Raw genomic sequence first — 21,420 nt, 5'->3', positions numbered from 1 at the left:
TACTACAAAATTATACTACTTCTAAAGAAAGCCGTGGCTTTTTTGGAGATCACACATACATACAGTATAATAGTGTGCACTGGGGGAGTGGAGCAAACAGCTGCGTGGTGCTGGGCTTAAATCACAACATATAACTTAAAGTGCAAAAAGTGGGGGGCAGGGAATCTAAGCAAGATCTTAAGACTTGCCATTCACAACAGGCAGTACTTGAAATAAATCAACTGGTAAATCTGTAATAGCAAATGTCCAATTTACACAGTGCTTCTCAACATTTATTAAAGGATCTCAGAGATATAGTACTTTCCTGTGAAGATAATAAAGTGCTAAGTGGTAGAAAATCCCCAAAGTAAAACCACTCCTCCAAGCATCTAATTATGTCTCTTTAGACATTAAGAAATCATTTCTTTCAGCACCCTGGCATGAGTGACAGTCTACTGCCTATTCAGCTCTATACCTCCATTGCAAAAGATGTATTAGACTCCTTACTCCAAACAAAATAATTTATGGCTGTATACAGAGCTAAATAAGGCTGTTTATATATTTACTAACTTAGGAACCAAACGTCACCATAAAAAACTGTCACAGAACAAATAGAAAGTATTCTCTTCCAACTTGTAATTAGCAGTTGTTAATCAAAGAGGAAAATGAGAAAATTCTGTTCTTGCCCACAAGCTTTTACGAAGCCCTGTATTATCACATATTACAACACTAATCCCCCAGTGAGTAATGGAAATATTAGAGACAGCTGTTTAAAAGCTGAACAAGCACATCACAACTTCAAAGTCCACAATGACACACTGCTTATTAGGAGGACTTTAACTCAGGGACCAGTAAGTTTACAGCACATAAAAGTAAACCTTCAGAAAAATCTAGCCTAGAGCACAGCAGTAACATGTAGAATCTCCCCTAGGAAAACAGCATGGCCTGGGACTCAGCGCTTCGAAAATATGCTTGATTTAAAACAAAAATTTTGTGGTGAGGGAAATAAACAACAGGGAATCATTTGTTGCCTTCTGCCAGATTTAAAGCATTTCAGAAAAACTGTCTGTCAGTGTCAATGGGAGAATAGATACCCTAAACCAACAAACTGCTTGACTGAGCATATGTCTTCATACACAAATACTAACCCTCCCACAGAAATCCTCATTTCGAATATCTTCATCTGCCTCCAGGCAAAGCTCTGCTGCTTGCAACAGTATCTGAAATTTGGCTGAGCTGACAAATGACTATCATTTCTCATTTGCAAGAGAAGGAAGGTCCCTAAACGAAAAATTCTTCCATTCTTCTAAGCAAGCAAACATTTTCTGGCTTCAGGTGAGATAATGGTCCCTATTTCAGGAAGTTCTGTTTACCACAAAGGAACACAGGAAACGTTACGTTATCAAGTTTCCAAAACAATGGATTTGGTTTGTAATGCGGATCCCAACTTCTTTCTTGTCCCTTTCTGTAAAAATCAGTAAGAGTTAGTTGAAACAGAATACTGAGTGCTATTAACACTGTCATAACAAAGATGAGGAAACTGCAACAATAAACCAATGAATTAGCTTTTCTAAAAAAAGCACTGCTGTTTTAATGCAGCCTTTGGCAGTGCAGCAATCCAGCAGAGTTTCCCAAATCCTGCTGCAAACCTTAAGGCTTCTTCCTAGAAATACCCTGTTTCACTCAGTTTAGTGATTGCTGAGTCAGTCAGCTGTTAGCAGTGCCTTTCTTTTTCCAAGCTCAAACTCAGAAGACAGTTCGCTATGCAGGAAACAAGGTAAGCAGTTTACATATACATCATGCCTAAAGTCAAGTAGCAAAAAAATCAGAAATACTGAAAATCAGTACTGCAGCTCAAGTAACGCATAATCCCCTACTCCCTAAGCATTTGCTTTTATCCCCACACTCTGCTCTGACAACATCACATTTGGGTACAGGTTAGAGCTAATTCAGCATGTGCTGTAATACAAACAATTTTGCAATCTATGTCACAATACGTGCCTAAGGAAGGGAAAGAATAGCCAGGAAAAGACTGTTTACTTCAGCAGCAGTGGCAGACTGGCATGATCATGAAACTAGCAACCTAATTCTTAAATTTTGACACATGTTGATGTTACACTAAATCTCAACAGGCCTTTTATGTGATAATTATGTCTTCTGTTTTCTCGACTTGCTTTTTGGAGTTTGGCTCTGGTTGATTTTTGGTTGTTGGGTGGGTTTTTTTCCCCAAAAAAAATTATGTATCTGTTTTCTGTCTCAATTTATAAATACCTCTTTAGCAGCTGGTCCAGGAATATTGTGAATTACATCACAATATCACGAGAGAAGGATTATTAATTTGATACTTGGCAGAATGCTTCAGGGTATGAAAAACTTTCAGTACCGGAAAACTCTAATAGCTATTAAAATATAAATTCAACCATCTAGCGTTTTCAGTAAATGCAAAGACATCAATTGTATAAATTCTTGTTTTCCTAAAATACCTGTCTGGTTCAGGGTTGAGGAATAATTCTTGTCTGAATATTCTAGAAAGGAACAAAACAGAAATCTTCTGTATAGAAGCTCATCCTATGGTACATAAAAACTTAGGAAGCAAAGAGAAAACATTCTGAATGTTTAAATTTCTAATCAACCCCTAAAATCAAACTTACTAAAGATAAAATAATGTAACAAATAGGCTAGGTATTCGCTATGTTGAAAGGAAGGTCAGGATATAGAAAGAACTATGACATTTTATCTGATAGCAGGTATGTTACGTTATGAACACTTCAGCAAGCACCAAAGTAAAAGAAGACACCTTTTAAAATACAGTTAAATATAAAACAATAAAAATATCAATGTATCACTTTTGTTCAGTCAACACAGCACTATTCTCACTCCTTTAGACAGATGGGGAAAAAAAATCTTTGGAAATACTGTACTGTCTTAAACCACTTACCCCAGAATGTTTAACTTGACATCAAGTAAAGAAAGCAGGAAACTCTCAACACTTTTGCACACCTCATGATAGGCCAAAACAAAGCTTCCCAACTCATTCTGCTTTCAGCTAAACTGTTTGACAAAGTCATACTCTTAGCAAACCACTTCTTAACACTGGCTCACATGGAAATAATCAACTAACTTTTTTGTATACATTAGGAAATGTACTATGTTTTTTAAAGACTCAACTTCAATTTATCATTAGTAACTAAAGTAGAGGAGAAGTGCAGCTGAAAAAGCAACCTTCCTCTGCAACTGAAAACTGGAGGCTTGTAATTACCTCCTTGTGGGGCTCCCACCAAAACAGAAGACCAGCCATTTGTCAGGATACCAAACCTGGATTTCCGTAGTATGATACATGAACAGTTAGCTTCAAATTACTTTGATATAAAATTAATAAGAACCAACTTATAAGTACCAGCTCAAGTACTTCATCAGCTTCAAAAGAAGAGCAAATGCTGAGAACAGTTATTTGCTTTGCAAGATGAAGTGTTCTATAGACCAAGTATGCTCAAACCACTGATTTGTCAGCATTGCTCCTCTATTTGCACCAAAAAGCATTCCATACTTCCAGAAACTAAATTCTAAATAAAAAGATGATGACTTAAATATGACCCTTTCAACAAAAGCCTTATCAACTTTCATATTCATGGAAAAATTATATACAGAATAGATAATTCAATTTTATTTTTCCATACTGTAACAACATTCTTCTTACTCATCAAGAATTAATATGACAAAAAAGTCTGCAATAGGCTTAAAGTTCAGTGCTATCTCCAGCGCATGTATATGAAAGAAAACTACAAGAAATTAGAGAGCTGTTTATACAACACATTAAATTAACCTATCTTGCCTGTCTGGCTTGGACTACCATGTAATTTTTTGCTCAGGAGACATCATATCTTATCCAAATACATCAACTGTCTTGTCTACCTCCTCAACAATTATTCATGCCCCAGGGCTCTAACAGTGTGCCCCACACTGTAAATGAAAGCAGACATTATGCCTATTTTACATTTTAATGGGGTATATAAATCCCTCCCATTTCTTGCAAAGATCCCACAACTATTTTTCTGCTAATCATAGCTTATCCTCATTTGTTGGAATTATATCAACACCTCTAGCTTTTCAAACTTAATTTTTTGTTGTTAATTTTATGCTTCCATTTCCCGAAAGCACAAACAAGCACAAAAAGGAAACTACGTCCTATGTGAAGAGTAAGTTTTACCCTTGTGAAAGTCAAGAGGGGTGGGAAAGAAAAAGTCAAATTGATTTTTTCCTCCCTCAAATTAGCTAGACAAGCTAATGATGCTAGTTAAACCTTAGGCCCATCAATAGGCAGATTTGTCCAGTGAACACTTCTACATTCTCTTAATAGTTCTGGATTTGCAAACTCTTTAATTAAATTGCTATACAACCATAACTGTTACTATTTGCCAAAAGAAACTGTGAGATACTATTTAGCAATTTATGTGTTTTATCTTCTTTCAGTGAAATACATTTACATTTTATTCTCTCTCCTCCCCTTCCTCTACCAGTTTTCTGTTGCCCATTCCTTTCCTGCCTGCCTATACTTGGAGCTCCCAATGCATGCCTTTAGGCAAATCACTGACTCAGAGACTCTCCAGTGTTGCTCATAGCCGCAGTAAATCAAGAAGCTGAAAAGAGGAATATCATTACTTCCTTCACATTGCTCAGTACAGTTGTCCATGGGAGGTTGATGATTAAAGCTTTAGTCTCATCAACAGGACCTTGTACAGAAGTTCTTATTTCAAAGCTGTTCACATGCTACCAAAGCCTTTATCTGACACACCTTCAACTACTTTTTATCATTAAAATGCTTGGTAACATGACTTATGCACCTAGTCCCAATCTTCCTTAGTCACAAACATTTGCTTTTTGAGGAAATGGTCTTCTGAAACAGACTTCAACAACGCAATGTCTCATTATTTTATTTTATTTTAAGCAGAGCTCTGGCCTTCGACCATTTACAGCTTACATACTGAAATAATTACAAGCTGAGTAGCCAACGGTACAGTATTTCAATATTGTGACCCAGTGATTCACTTACAATGCTTTGAATGTCAGTGACCCATGAATATTACCAGAATGAAGAGAAGTTTGAGTGCAACAGACAGTATTACATATAATATATTAACAAAAATTTGCAAATTACAAGAGAAAAAAAACACAACAAAACAGATCTGCCACCAGGCAGATCAACAAACATGAAACTGAGACACCATTAGCAACAAATGAAAAAAATACACCTTAAGAAAACCTATGCTTTTTATTAGAATTTTGAGGCTTGAAGCAAACAACTCTTGATTATCCTTTTTTTTTATGCTGAGAAAATTGTTATATTGTTACATATTGCATGTAGAAAAAGCAGACAATTCAGGTAAAAATTGGAGTAAAAGTATAAATGACAAAGTTAAAAATTTGTCCATACTTAACATTTAATTTCTTAGTAAGTCAAATCCTTAATATCATTTAGCAGCATTCATTCGAGAAAGTGAAAGAATACTATAAATGATTATACTATTGCTCATAGTATAAAAAGTCTTTCCTAGTAGTTTCTGTGACATTACTATGTAGAATACATATCCAAAGAAACTGGTTCACAGCTGAATATTCAACAATTGAACTGGAAGGAAGTCTGAGCAGACAGTTGCTTTATTATTTTTCTCAAAACACCTTTTTGCACAAGTAGCCGTCACAGTTCAGAAATAAAGCCCAGTTTTCCCAATGCAGTAAGGTGTCCAGTTTTAGTCTAGAAAATATGAGCATAATGACACTGAACTGAACATCTTTTATTCCTTTTCCTCATGGTATTCAGAAAGTAAATAAACTACGTTATCACACTACCTAATTATATCAGTTTACGTATTTGACATGTATGAACAAAACATTAAGCTTCTCATCTTGTCTGAAATCTGCTTTCCTGTTCTGTTTTTTTTTTCAAGAGAACAGAAGATGGTATACTTAAAGGATAATCACTTTATAAGCTAATTATCTCTTATATGAGTTTATTTCAAACTATGACCATTAAAAAAAGAAAAACATTCAGTAAATTCAGATTGAAAAGTTCTTAAGTGAACTGTGGAAACCTGGTGCCAGAGAGAAGAAACATGACCAACTACTCATTAATACAGGCAAAGTAATTTAACCTTTACCACTATAGTCTTCTAAAAAACTATCCCAGAGCAGCAGCTGACTACACATTTATAATTTAAAATGACCAGGAACAGGGCAGAAGTAGCAGCACACTGAAAAATATCTGATGGAACGCTGACACTTGGAAATAAATTACAGCTTATCTGCAAGCAACCCTTGATTGACAGCCTGAGAGTTATCCCACCTTGTGGAAAGCAGAACTTGTGGCCTGACCTCCCACAGTGAACAGCAACAACCTAAGCATCTTGCTGCTGCTGCCCCTTGCAAGTTCTCCTTTATTCCTCCACCCCAAAACCAGCCATTCCCCACATGATATTATTATATCTTCCCTCTTTTTCTTAGTTACCAAAGCAACAAGAGGTGTCACATGATAGGATTTGTTCCAAGGTTTAGGTATGCCATCTGATCAGTTAAACCATATCTTTGGTGAACTGGCAGGCTAGGGAAAAAAACAGGCAACTGTTGAGCTGTTCACTTTTCTTCCTCAGAATCTATTTTCTCCAAGCTTATGCCAATTCAGTATTTTGGGGATTTCTGCCCATCAAGTATGACTAAAAGCAGCCTACAAACTGGGGGGAGGCAGAGGGGAAAAGAAATGAAAGGCTCAAGGTTAACAGAGCAGGAGATCAAATACTCAAAATGCAACTCTTCCTCTCCTGCAAAAGAGGCTTCTGTTGCCTGTGTGGGGAAAGCATTCACATAAAAACATTATTAGCTTTTACAACAAGGACTACCACAGGGCACATTATTACCATATTTGACATGTGGTGAGAAAAAAGACAAACTGGGTAGAGGGCAGAATGCTGCCAGTGCTGCTACCACCACAGTAATGCCCTCCCATTACTTGAAGTATGGACATTTGATCCATACAATGCAGCCCCAGCAAGTGCCTTCAAGTTTTCCCCAAGGTGCATCAAACCTTCTGTGAATTTTGTCTTTAACTTTCTTCTCTCCTAGAAGACCCATGTAAACAAAATATTTATAAATATTAAACAATATATCTTTTTGAAGCTGAGCAGAAAACAGTATTGTTTCCATAAACCTTCATTTACAGTAGATACAGAGATTTTCAGATGTACACATAGTTTAAAGATACAAGTCTCTTAAAATTTCCCTCGTCTATATACGGTTGATTTCATGGGCTTGGAGGTTTTCCAGTAATGTTCCTCCATAAGCATTCAAGCTTTTATAAATACTTCTTTCCCCCTCCCCTCCGCCCATCTGAAACAAATCCCTTTTGGAATAGGAAGATAATTCTTCAACAAGTATTTATGTAAAACTAGCTAAACTTTCTCCTTCTTGGGCAGGAAAGTGACTGCTCAGCCCATAACAAGTTTCACGATGCCAAAGCAGTAGCAGTTCCAGATGCCACCGAAGAGCCAAACTAATCCTCTTTCCTCCAAACCGCAAGAGTCAGATTTGGAAATCTTTAAACACAGCGTTTGTCACTTGGGCCACTTTGTTCACTTCCTCTTCAATATGCCCAGGCATAACCAGACTTCAATTTACTGCAAAGATGCCAGTCATCACTCTTCTCTTAAAGAGATCTTGTCTCTCTCTCCTGACACATCCTACTTTATCAGGAAATCCAAATTACTAGCCATTTTTATTATTTTGACTCCTTTCGGATCCATTTCTCCCCTTCCATTCTTGAATCATTACCACATCCTTCTGAATAAAAATTAATGATACACCCAACCGTGCATTATACACCCAACCAAATGGAAAAAATTGAGAAATCACAAATTATGGGAAACTGCAAAGCTGATATGATACAGCAGTAATTGATAAGAGCTGTTTTAAACTAACAATTAGCCAACATTCTACAAGTGACAGATATAGAAGCAAACACTGTCTCTTAGAATAACAAGAAGTTGTTCTTGTTTCTGCTCCATAGAAATAGACTGTACAGCTCATCCCCACAGACGGAAGCAGTAGTGAATCATAATTCCATTAGCTTCCACAACAAAAGGTTGCTTGATTTTAAGAAAGTTGGTATCAAATGTTTTTACAGTCCCAGAGTTGAAAATGTAGCTACAAAGATCCCAAGGTCAAACATTTGCTTTGGAAATCAGTGTCTGGCTTGCATGTCATTTAACTCTGGGCACTTCTGCATAGAAGCTGCTGATTTTAAAACACATCCCATTCTGGATTCTTTGTTTAAATGCTAGTGACCCAAACCAGTGGGTTAGTGCAAACTAGTGACTGCAACTCAGTGCTATTCAACTCCACTGCAAATAACCTGAGGTATGTGACAAAAAAATAAAAGGCATTGTTTTCCTGGCAGAAGCCAAGATGTTTTATGAAGTTTTCAACAAAGGAAAATGTGGTCAAAATGAGTCCTTAGATGTTTTGCAAATATACATAACACTCATGAAATATAGAGAAACCATTGTTTCAGCTTTAACAAGTTCCGACTGTGTTTGGGAAAGAACAGTTCTGGAGAGAAAAGGAATAGTCATGATAGTCTAAAACTGCATAAGAAAGCTTTGATATAATCCAAAGCAAGAAAATTACATATTATTGTACTTCTTTGAATCAGATCACAGCTGAGATAGGGACAATTGGTTTCTTGCACACAGCAGATTTCAAGCATTGACTGGCTGCAGAAGAGTGATTAGTTTTCTTGGACATGGAAAGACAAAAGATGTGATTTGACAACTTCACAAAGGAGGCAAGGAGGCAAATAACACTCAGAAATATGGGACTTGGTCTTCTGGGGTTTTTTTATAAGGTTTCTTTTATAAATATTTAACAAATTCAGTATACAAGACTACTTGGTTTCTTTCGGGCATTGGTTAATTTGCATTTTTTAAAATAAACTGCTGTAGACAAAGTTTTTATGATTTAGAACTGTGATGCATAATTGGATATATAGGCTGACAAGCATATTTTGATAGAGAAAAGTTTTGTGCTGGGTCTGCATTCACAAGATGCACATTGCTTTAAAATGTTTGAACCAGTCCTGGTTACTCGCCAGACTCCAGGAATTGTTCATAGCTTTTCAACACCTTTTTTTCACTTGATGGAATGACACCATAGCAGAATAATATTATGAAATAATACTTGCAGTTGAAATACCAAAACCACCCACCCACTTTCAACTTTAACAACTGCTCTATATGACTTTTGAATATATAAGTTAAGATTTTTCCAGATGCTTTTGCCAGAGTAACTCAGATTCTGCTGTACCACACTCAGGTATCTTTGTTTTCACTACACTTTTACAAGAGTTGATGCAGTGTTCAACATTTTCTTCAGGAGTCTGTTAGTGTTATTGACAGTCACGGTACTGAATTTTGCCTCGTTCTTTAACATTTTGTACAACAAAGTAGTATTTCAACTACAAACATACAAATTATTTTAGATTTGATAAAATATTAATGCAGCTCCCAGCAACTCGATGAACCTATTCACAGCTGAACATCAAATACACATTTCAGAGCATGTAAAACTTATAATGAACATTATTTTTTTCTCAAGCTATACCACCAATACTTCTTAAGCTCTCAGCACAGTTATTTTGAAAGCTAGATTATCGACCGTTTACTTCTGGAACTCTGCATGGCTGAAGCAGTCAGTCCTTAAGGCTGATATGTTGATCTATACACTTTGAAAATAAAACCTGCGATGCCACAGGTTAAAACCAATCTGAAGCTGAAGAGGAAAAAGAATGAGAACACAAACCAAACAAAACATTTTTGATGAGTATGCCATCTAACATATCAGCAGTTGCCCCATTCTGTTCTGCTTTAGCAGGGAACTTGAGCTTTTACAAATAATAAAGAACTCCTGTGTGTCCTTCCTGCCACATTATTCCCCCTATTCACTTCAGTGCCCAAGTAAACCACAGCTGAAGTTGAAGAAAACGGGCTGCTGAGCAGTTTGGAGTTGTGTTCCCCACAGCTATCTATCCCACATTTCCAAGAGGCTACCAGTCTGTTCTTGAAAGAGGCCAGATTTTAAGATTAAAGGCAAGTCTCAAGCAAATGCAAGTTCAACTTCCTGGACTTCCCTATGCTACCTGTAACCTTTTTTATACATACACAGCATTGGAGCAAGGAATAAGTCATGGTAAGAGTCTAAAGGCCTTTCAAAGTTTGTGAGAAGATACAAAAGATGTATAACTTCTAATCTTCATTAAGGTTGTCTGAAGGTGGTACTGTGCTTTCCTACTCCCTAAAGTTACTGAATGATTGTGTATTTTTCATGCCATTTCCAAGACTTTCAGTTCAGGAATATAAACCACAAAATCAAGTATTTACCAATGTCAGTCTGAAAAAGGACTTAACATTTATAACCTCTTTTTGCACACAGAGGGCCTTAAGGGGCAAGTTTCATTTTTCTTGAAACATGTATTTCAAATAAGCGTATTTAAATTTTAGTACCTCTGCGACACTTTAGGAAGCTTAATAATTGCAGTATGACATGTAAATATCTGCAGTATAGCCATGATTTGAAAATTGGAAACAAAAGGTTTACTAAACTCTTACTAAGTTAAGTACCTATATTTCTTAAACTTCTGATTGCTGAGCCCTGAAGAAAAAAAACCTTGTAAGAGTATCATGGGAAAAGTGGTGAAAGAAACTACACACTGCTTGCAGGGGTGGTTTTTCTCTTTCTTTCTCTCTTGTCCTCTCTCTAAGTATACCTGTTATTCCAAGTACCTCTTGGGAACCGGACTGCTCTGTTACACTGAATGGTTGTTACACAACCATTTTCCTAAGATAGAAATATTCATTCCATTCACATGGTACTTACTACAGGGAGCAGAGTTTAAAACACCAAAGTAGTCCTAAAAAAAAAGTTCTGTGGAAATGTGTCCTTAGCCACTTTACAACAGTCACTAACTCATAAACTGGACACTCAAAGTAGGATTCCAATCAGCAGAAATGGAAGTAATTTCTTACAGAAGTATTGTCTGGAGACAACAGTCAAAGCTGAGTTTTGCATCTAGAATTAGGACTCGGCTTCTGTGTTTGAAAAGTGTATCAATCCTAATTACCCTGAGTACACAATGAACTGAAAATTAAATAAATCCATTAGTTTAATTTTAGCTTAAATGAGTCCTTAAAGATACTTGAAAAAATGCCCCATCAGTGAATGTTGAAGAGAGCTTTAATGTATTTAATGCAGAAACATCATGAACAGGATGTGCACATAAGAGCCCAGATTTTTCTTACTGATAAATTATTCATAGTGATAATTAAACTGATGAACTTCACCACAACTCTCACCAATCCTATTTTTTCATCTACAACTAATTTGCACTTGGAACTTCTGAAGATTCAGAAGCCTATTGTACTTGTGAGGGTTTTTGCTCATAGGTCGGTTTGTTTGTTGTGTTTTTTTTAAGCATCACCTAGAAGAGTTAACTGAGCACATGAAATTACATCCTTTGGTCACCCACTTTTAGCTGGGGTAAGACATAACTTTATGCTTGATCTTAGTCCCTGCTCATCCTGGCCACTCTAGTTAAACTCTTCTAGAACACTGTTGTGGAGACATCTGATTAAGATCAGTAAGGAAGTCTACAGTAAGTTCATTGATATTTCATTCTGCTTTTCAGCCAGCTTCTCTATTCAGATATGTAATAAGCCCTTCTAAATCTCTCTCTACACATTGACAGTTGATTAAAACCCATTACCAATATTCCCATCCCCTGGTTTGCTCCTTAAGGAGACTTCAAAAACAAAAAATCCCAAAAGTCATTTCCCTGTCCATGGAAGAATCCTGGCATTATTCCTTTCAATTTTCAGTGCAATTCTGGTTATCACCGACAATTTACACTAAAGCATTGCTAGCATACAGAATGCAGGCTTAAAGGCATGGAAAAAGATAAGATATTGATGACCCATAGCCTCAGAAAAGTAAACAGGTTCAGATTCAAGTTCTTCAGGCTCAGCTGACCTTCATCATGTTGGGCCTGTACAGTGAGGCTAGTACTCCTGTCTCCTGTAGAGCTACTTAACGCAAGACATCTATGCACTGTGATACTATCATAATTCCAGTGCTGACAGGAAGCACCAGCTGAAGCTCTGGAGTCTACTCTGATGCACTGCAGAAAAAGAAAAGTCAAGAATCCAACATATCCTCCCTCTCACTTGCCTGTAACAAGTTTCCACAGGCAACTAGGTTGTTTAACATAATCCTGATTCAATTGTTCCACATAACTGGGATGACAAATTTTGTCATATGACTTCACTTACATGTCAGGAATTCCCTTCCATGATGGGATACTGGAACTTAACATGAAAAAAGTATCACACCCCATCATAAAGAAATACTACTACAAAAAAAATTGCAAGAGTTTCTCTATAGTCAGAAATCTCACCAAGAGAAAAAACATAAATCCTAGAGATTCTATCACTCACACATCTTAAACAATATTAGCACTACTGAAAATAAAGTAGACTTCCCAAAACGTTTACAATATTACACTGGCTTGCAATTTACAGGACAACGTTTTAAAAAGCAAGATGAGCATTATGAAACAAAGAGTAGTTCACACGTTCTGCCTCCAAAGGATGCTAATGCTCTTTCAGCTAGAGAGCAGAACACTGAACTGGCTTATCTTTGGGGTAAGTTTTCTAACAGAATAAAGTTTCTGAAAGTTGATACCAGCACGGCACAAGAGGGGGAAAAAAAAGGCATTAAACACTTCCCTCCTTAACTAGGAATGAATTTCACAGCAGCTGTACATCAGCTGGTCCCACAGCCTGAACCTCCACAGCAGCAAACTGCTGCTGCTTTATACCATTCTTCTCCAGCAGTAAAACTTGTCACAGAAGAACAAACAAAATGTCTTAGAGACCATCAGGTTATGCAGAATAGCAGCCTGCAACATAAATTGTGCTCAATGTTCCTACCTGTATATCTTTCAAATGCTAGAAAAGATCTGATAATGAAGGAAAAATACACGAGCTGAAACTATCAATGAGAGTTGCTGTGGTCATTAAACACTGATTCCAGTGAAAAGATGTCATTACAAAGCTCTGACTATTGAGGGTAACTTTTTAATTCCACAGAAATGAAGCTGACTACTCCAACACCAAAACTAAATACCTTGGATTAAAAAAAACCCAACAAACCTAAAGTTGTGAAACCACTTCACAAGTGCCATACCATAGTTATCTGCCACTTAAAGGCACAAGAGAACAAGAAAAAAAAAAGTCATGGATTTTTTCTTCCTGACTGAAAAAGAAACCCTGGATCACAGAAGCAAGGGTGGTAACTGATAGCAAGAGGCAACCTAGGGAGACCACCCTGCCAAGGGTAACTTCTCTTAACAGACCAGTTCTCCAAGCACATTTGCTTTCACTGACAGCTAAGGTTATCAGCTAAGCATACCTTTTCGTGTCAATTTCTCAGTTCCACTGGCCTTTCAAAGAAAAATATGAGGAAGCAAAGTCATGTATCCTACCAGAAACTACAAACCACAACTCAGTAACCTGCATAGTCCAGGGCTTTAGAATTCAAGTTAATTCTCTGTAGTGGATTATAACAAGAGACCTTTATGTGAACCTAATGGTAAGAAAGCCTCAATCAGCTGGGAGTTACTACAACAGTACATGCACTAGATATTTATGCGGTGCTCAAAATCACAAGCTTCTAATTCAGCCGAAAGTAAACGCCCCTTAAGAACCTTCATATTTCATAGTGCAAAACCATAGTTAAGTAATCAAAAAGTGAATAATAGAGCAGTTAGCCAGCTCTTTAATACATTAGCTAAAAGTATATCAATTCCATTGATTTTTATGATGGGTTGATTTCGCATAATGGATTAAGCTCACTAGGACTGTAAAGGGGAAAAAATGCTTTGCCAGAATTAGTGGAAGATGGTGTCAAAATGCTTTTATGACAAGCCTACTGTTAAAACATTTTATTTGGGGATGCTAAATTTAGAATACAACTGTCAAGAATAGATTTGGTGCTAAAACTTGAGTAAAAGCTATGATTACACCTCTGCAGATTTATCTCACAGATTTCAGTCGTATTTTGCTTTAAAGATTTCATTTTCTTCCTAGCTAAGAAACAGGAAGCTTGGGCTATGAATACATAGTCAAGCTTCAACACAGCAAAAGGTTAACAACAGGATGCTCCAAGGATCCATAAAGCAAGCAACATTTAAAGGCATTAATTAATGATCTGGAAAGTAGAGAAGTTAACAGTTATATAGGTTAGCCAAGTACAGAAGACGAAAAATGTAACCAACTGGGAGCTAATCAACTATGATGTACAGGTGTAACAGTGGCAGATAAATTCAACGTTAATAAAGGCAGAAGAAATGTCACTGAGAGTTAAAGGCAGAATTACTAGTATGGTCAGCAACCTTCTAAATTAAGTAGACTTAGTGTAAATGAGAAGATTACAAGCATCCCTGTGAAACGCGAGGAAGATCTCTGTTCAGTATGAGAACATAGCTGTTGAAAATTAAAGTATGAGGATTCAAAAGCAGCAGTGGCAAGCACTAGCAAAACTTTATCTTCATACTAAAACTAGGGCTTATCTCTCAATCATTACCTGCAAAAGGTTGCTGCAATATTAGATTAAGTGAAGGATTAGAAATTAATAATGTTAATACAAAGAATCACAAAGCAAAACATGAAAAAATACATAGTTATGGATTAAAAATGTAAACAGAAGGGAAAGAGGTTACACTCAGAAATTAAGATGCTGCTCACTGAAAGGGGGAATAATACAGTTCAGAGGTACACTCTTTTGATACAATGCATACGCAAGGTAATCTCTAGTGCATCTTTACAATAAAGAAATTGCCAACAGCCAAAGGACAGAAAACTGAACTGTGATGAGGAGCATCACATTTAAGGATCCAGGCCCACTTCTATTAAGTACTCATGTAACTGGTGCAAGTCCCATACTACATCAGAAGTATTCAACATTGGCCTCCTGTAACACTACTTACATCTTCACGAGCTATTCATCTAAATGAACTCCAAATAAACATCACTGCCATAATTTCAACCCTAAAATCACAGTGATGGCACTCGGGGGGGGGGGGGGGGGGGGGGGGGGGGGGGGGAGAGGGGAAGGGGAAGAGAGGAGGGGAAGAAGTGGGGGCCCTAAACCACCACCTTACAAATAAAATTTAAAAATCGAGATCCTGAAGAGCAACACTGGAATGCAAAACACACACTGTAACTGAAAGACTTCCAGGCTTTGGTTAATAATTTAAGACAACTAAAAGATCTCTGAAACTCTTGATAAAGCAATTGGTTTATAAACATGAAATAGCACTATTCTCAAAAGCTCCACTCCAACTGCTAAAAAAGAAGCTATATTTCAATTTGTGGGTCAATCCTTCTCCTTGTAAGCACTGAAGGCTCCCAATACAGGTCAATGTGCATCTAGAGATGGTTCCGGCATTTCAACATCAAAGACAATTAAAGAAACAGACTGTGGATGACTGCAGAGACAAAAACCTTCCCATTTTGGCCCTGTGAATCAAACTTTTGTGCCAGGTGGATCATCTGAGACTTAGCATGTGCACTAAAAAAAATAAATCACTGAATATATAAAATGCAAAAACTGTCAAGAAGCTCTTGTCTCTTGAACTAAACATAATGTAAAATTGCATTCAAATGATTTAAGTATTTGGAAGTACCCTATTTTTAGATGAGTGTTCCTGGAGCTACTTTTTGTTCTCATCCCAAAGACAAACATTACATGCTTTCTGCAACAGCAGAATGAAAAACATTTAACAAGTTTACACCTAATGTACAGCTTATCCACACATATGCAACCAAGAAAGGGCAGCGGGGTACTATTTTATTAAAGCAGCAATCTGGTACTTAAATCTATTCTAAATTACCTCTATTATTTCTCTGTATAGCTTATTCCTGAACTCATTCGAACAAATGCAGCCTAAGATGATGAGGGAAAAGGAACATACCATTGTATAAAACTGAAACAGTACCACCTCACCACTAGGCTAGGCAATGACCGTCACATGGCAGCTTTAAACCATTATAAATAACTTTCATTAGTGTCTTTGAATTGCCCTGTTCCCCTAGGAACGAGGTACATGAGGAGTAAGGTATCTGCATTCACACAGCTTACAATTCTGAAAAGCCAGACAGCATCCAATAATAGTCTGAGTGTTATCATTGCCACCTTGATCTGAAGGGTGACTTGTATGTGGCGTCCTTGACAGGCATCATTCGTACCATTTCCGAGATGACCACGCTACCACAGTCTCCCTGTTGCCAATGATTTTGAGATCTCTCTGATGCACATTCATGCTTTACAGAGAGATTAAGCCTGATATAAAGTGCTGGCACTACCACTTAAAAAAGATCAACACCATAGAAGGACACAGACAAAATTCCAAGTCACAGAAAATGACAAAGCTGGCAATAGAAAGTGAAATGCTCTCTCCAATATAAGCAATCCTTTGTATTCACGAGAAAAACGAGTTCTGTGGTGTTCCAAGCGTTCAGAGCAACATGATCTTCACTGCTTTTGCAAAGGAGTGAAGCTGAGAGCAGCAGTGTATAAAAATACATGGTTAGCTACATAGTTTTGGTTTGCACAGCTGTTGGCTATGTTCATTTACAGTTCATGTAGTGCCAACATCATTTATATAAACAACAGAGGCTGGTTCGCTCCTGTTCATAGCCATAAAAGTTATTTCTCTCAGCAGCTGCTGCACAAAAATTAGTTTCTATTTCAGTTATCGCACACTGTTAAGTTTACAAAGCTGCAGGTTCTGAACACCGCTGAAAACAAGTAGGACCTAAAGAAACTTGGCCGTACTCAATCACGAAGGGGAAGGAGGGGGAGACGGACGACATACACTTCTGCTTTCTTAGAGTGCAAGGAGGTAGTAACCCTCTCTTAACACGGATGAAGTCACATGAAAACTAAGTTGCTTTAGGCAACTACTTGGAACGAGAACCTTAGTTTCCCTGACCCTCTCCAGCTTTATGAATTAAAAGGAAATATAGTAAGGATTATCCGGATTCCGGCAGATAAGAGAGAGTCTAAAATATTAAGTGATACATTATGTAATAAACATTAACTGAACGAACTCGATGTGACAGCGGTGTAGAGAGGTAGCACCGAGGATGCTGCCCGGGTACTCTCCCCTCCACACACACACATAGACAGAGGCAGGCTCCCGGAGGCTGCTGCTGACACACAGCCGCTCCCGACCCCTGGAACCAGCAACAGGACGTCCCCAGCCGGCCGCCCACCCTCCTGCCGGCGAGGATGGGCCCAGGAGCCGGTTGTGCGCTCCCGTGCCCCCGCCCCGCTGGTCGTCCGGAGGAGCAAGCACCGCGGCGGGGCCGCCCCGCTCCCCCAGCCACCCTGCGGGGAGGAAGCGGTGCCCGGCCGAGGCGGCGGCTCCCTCGGCGGCGCTGGGAGCGGGGAGAAGCCCAGCACAGCCGCCTGAACTTGGCGCTTCCCCTTCCCTCAGCTCCAGCGCGGGGCAGGGGGAAGCGGAACCCGAGGCGACCAGAGCCCGCACTCACCTCGGCCCTCTCTGTCGCTGCGGGTCGGCCGGACGGCCGTTGTGTGTATGGTGGGGGATCACCGTGCGGCGCCTGTCCGACCGCTCCTGCGCCTGTCACCGGGCGCTCGGGGAGGAGAGTCCCGCAGGGTAAATCCTCCGGGCGGCGGCGGGGACGGGCACCAGCCGCGTACCGCCCGCTCGTCGCGGCGGCCGCTGCCTCGCACCAAGTTGAGGCGCGGCCGCCGTTGCCGCTGCGCGGCCGGGCTGCCGGCGGCGGCCGCTACAGCCGCGGGGAACCGGCGCCTCCTCTCGCCGCCTCGCTCCGCAGCCGGGGAAGGAGCGCTGCTGCACCGCCGCCACAGCCCCGCTCTTCCTGCGCCTGCCGGGAGCCGCGCTCCGGGCGCAGCGGCGCGGTCACACGGAGCCCCGCAGGGAATCCTCCTTCCCCGCCGCCGCCGCCTCCTCCCTCAGCGGCCGGGAGCCCTCAGCTGCAGCCCCGCCGCGGCGCCCGCTCCGCATGCCCCGTCACTCCGCGCACCGCCGCTCCTGCTGCCGCCGCCAGCGGCGCCCCCACCCGAGCCCTCTTCAGCTCCTCGCCTCCATCACCGGCGCGGGGGCGTCAGCGGCGGGCGCAGAGAGAGGGGCGGTGACTGCCCGCCTCGGCCTGCCCGCGCCCCGCCCCGCCACTACCCCGGATGTGAGTGTGGTGTGAGGGGAGAGGTCCGCACAGCGGGTGCGCTGTGCCCCGGTACGGCAACTGCGGTCCCGCTTGGGGGCTGAGGGGGCTGCTCGTTAGGGCCGGTCCCATTCAAACACGCGGGTGGAAGCGGCTGTGCCTGCTCTCCCCTTCACACACGCACATTATGGTGTGGGTGGGGTGTGCGGTGCTCGGGCTGCCGGTGCGCGGCGGCCCGCGGGGACTGCGGTACAGGGTTGTGGGCAGTGAGCAGGTGTGGTGTGCTCCTGTGTCAGCCCGGCTCCGCCTGCGCCCGCCGGACCTGCGCCCTAAAAGGAGGTCTGGCCTAGGAGGACGTATAGGGGCTGCGCGACTGAATTGACCTTGCAGCGCCTTTCAGTGGGGTCACCAGCATCCACCAGTCCCGGCTCCTTGCTGGGGCACGGGTGGCATTGGCGGAGCTTGTGTGCTGCGCACCATGGTGGACAGAAATGTTGGGTCGGCTTATTGGGCTGTAGCAAGCCGCCACGTAGCAGTGGACCCCGAGCAAGGCAGTGCGGTGTGAGTATGGGGCCCACTGCGGCGGCAAAATGTTAGACGTGGACTGAGCCTTAAGCCGCATGGTTTAGTGTGAGGACTCCCGGCCGGTGGCAGAGGGGTTGGAACTAGGTAATCTTAAGGTCCTTTCCAGTCCAAACCATTCTATGATTCTAAGTGCCCTGTAGCTGTGTTTGTGTCCTAAGATCATTTAGTACAGTTAGAAGATCACTTTGACCCCACCCCCAAAATACACTATTGACACTTGAATTCTGGGAACTGTTTTATCTTTCCCTACTCTTATAGTCAGCTTTTTAAAGTCTATGGACCAAAGTTTATATTCCCTCTTAAAAAAGTCTAACTAGCAAAGTTTCAGTGAAGAAAACCCTGTGAAAAGTCTGAAATGATCTGTAACTTTAAAGAGGTATTTGTTTGCAGAACCCCAAAACCATGCTGTGCTCATTATAAACATGTTTAACACATTCCTTGACAGAAAACTTAATTTCTAATTAGAATTTAAACAGGGAAATGAGAAAAATAGAAAAAGAAGATGTGCAAAGTTAGGTGCATGCTGAACACTGTCATGCGGACACCCTGCAATTCTGCTGGTGCTTCCATCTATTTCTCTCTTTAAAGATCTTTCTGTTCAGACACTGACTGGTTCTAGTCCTTTATCCACCACATACTCACAGCTGCCACTAACCCTGTGGTATGTTTGTCTAACCATAAGGCAGATTTTTCAATCTGTTCGACACATATGCAGGTACCATTTGCTCTTGCTTCCCTCAGCAAGACATTTTTTAAGAGCACTTAGTTTTCCCGACCATTCCTTTGTGATAGTTTTTCTTCAGACAAAACCAGTGAGCTCAGAATCCCTGTGTGCCCCCATGGATCTGTTGAGGATGAGTACTTAGTTTTCTAGTTAGAGTGCATACAGAATCCTGCTACTCCATACATTTTGATGTATGCGTAGTCTGACAGCCCTATACTTGCCTACTTTTGCAAGCATTAAAGCTGTTTCAGTCTCAGCTTCTTCAGGCAGGAGAGTGCAGGCAGCAGCATGGTGCCTGTGCTTGGACTCCATCTACCTGTTGTCCCCTTGCTGGGAAGAGTCAAAAGTGCAGGATGGATTCCTGAGGAGAGGAGACATCCGGCCAGGGTAAGCTGAGGATTAGACTAAAAGTGGCTTTGACTAATGTTGACTGTAATAGTTGGAATAAAAACCAGTTTGAAAAATGCTTAAAATTGTAGTCAGGTGACAGAGTAAACACATATGTAAAAATACCAAGGTAGCCAGTGCATAAACAGTAGGACAAGGAGGCATTCTTTGCCCGGTACAGGACTCGTGAATACATTCATCTCCAACGAGCTGAATGGGATTCCTTGTGTGCTTAAACAACTTAAATGTTTGAGCTTTGCTGCACTGCTCAGCTGATACACTCACCTGGGACTGTGTACTGTGACAGGCATCTTCCCCAGGAGAGGTAATACACACCACTGCAGGAACTGTAGAGCTACCTTCATTTAGCATTTATAGGCTGGGGATTGAATACGTGTGTGTTTATACACAGGCAAATAATATGGGAAGTATCAGGCTTTCCTATGCCAAAAATGTGTGGTTTCAATTTACACTAAAAAGTTTCAGCAAGAATGATCTATTGTTTGCAAGCAGTTTACTGTATGAAAGCAGCTTAAAACTTGTTCCGTTATGATTGATGATGCCGTAGAATGTATCCCAAACCCCTCTGGTGGAATGTCTTTATGACACCTCGATTATCTATTCTATTGCATTGCAACTGAATCTAGGAAACTCACTTAGCAAAAATGTTATCAGTTTCATGAAAAGAAGAAGTCAGCGTGAGACATCTAGATACATACAGCCTAAGACACTTTCAGAAGTGATACGAACTCAGTAAACCATGTAGGAGAAAAAAAAGTAATTTTTGAGTAAGTGTACATTTGAAAATGTAATCTATAATTTAAGGACCAAGTTTATGGCATGTGTATTAGAAGAAGTACATTGAGATTCAGGTTTATGGCTTGTGGAGCACTACTAAGTCAACTTCGTAAAATTATTATTGGAGGGATCTTTTAAAATACATACATCTTCAAGTCATGGCAACAAAGAAATAGATTTTTTAAATCTTTGGATGGTTTGTAATTATGGTCAATGCTATCCTTCTGATTGTCCTGGGGGGGGAGAAAGGGGAAAATAAAGGATTTTTCTTGCTTTGGTTACACGTTTGTCCAAACTGTGCCACCCCTCTGATGTTCCCAGAGCCTTGCAAAATGCCAGGTCAGGGGAAAATAGTGCCTGGAGAGGGAAACCCCCCTGCGTAATTTTTACTGTATTAGGCACTCATGGGTGCAGTCTGTCTCCTACACCAGCAGCCCACCTACTGCTGCCGGTAGATGAACTGGCCAAGACAAATGCCAAAACTGCCAGGCTTGGGGCAGATGAGGAAGTGAAGTTCAGGCTACCTGCAAGGTAAACAGAGGCACTAGGGGCCAGAGCCCACAGACAGGGTATGTGTCAACATCAGTCATGTCAGCAACATGGCTTAGGGCCGTGAGGACAACAGCCAGCAGCAGCCTT

At 40.5% G+C, this 21,420-nt stretch overlaps 2 protein-coding genes across 2 annotated transcripts in view; one reads left to right on the top strand and one right to left on the bottom strand.

The window, feature by feature from the left end:
• The window catches only part of GALNT1 (polypeptide N-acetylgalactosaminyltransferase 1), an 86,532-nt gene extending 68,308 nt beyond the window's left edge, over positions 1-18,224 (bottom strand). The window contains exon 1 of the mRNA XM_034062985.1: positions 17,631-18,224. The gene's annotated coding sequence lies outside the window, so the exon portion shown is untranslated. The remainder of the gene's footprint in view (positions 1-17,630) is intronic.
• LOC117435906 (wiskott-Aldrich syndrome protein homolog 1-like) lies at positions 17,368-18,261 on the top strand. Its single transcript, XM_034060291.1, has one exon. It carries the CDS (start codon positions 17,368-17,370, stop codon positions 18,259-18,261), a length of 894 nt encoding a protein of 297 aa, XP_033916182.1.
• The last annotated feature ends 3,159 nt before the right edge of the window (positions 18,262-21,420 follow it).

The sequence above is a fragment of the Melopsittacus undulatus genome, chromosome 1, assembly GCF_012275295.1.
Source record: "Melopsittacus undulatus isolate bMelUnd1 chromosome 1, bMelUnd1.mat.Z, whole genome shotgun sequence".
Lineage (NCBI taxonomy): Eukaryota > Metazoa > Chordata > Aves > Psittaciformes > Psittaculidae > Melopsittacus > Melopsittacus undulatus.
The sequence above is the reverse complement of the archived record's forward strand: the minus strand, read 5'-3'. Positions and strand labels throughout refer to the sequence as shown.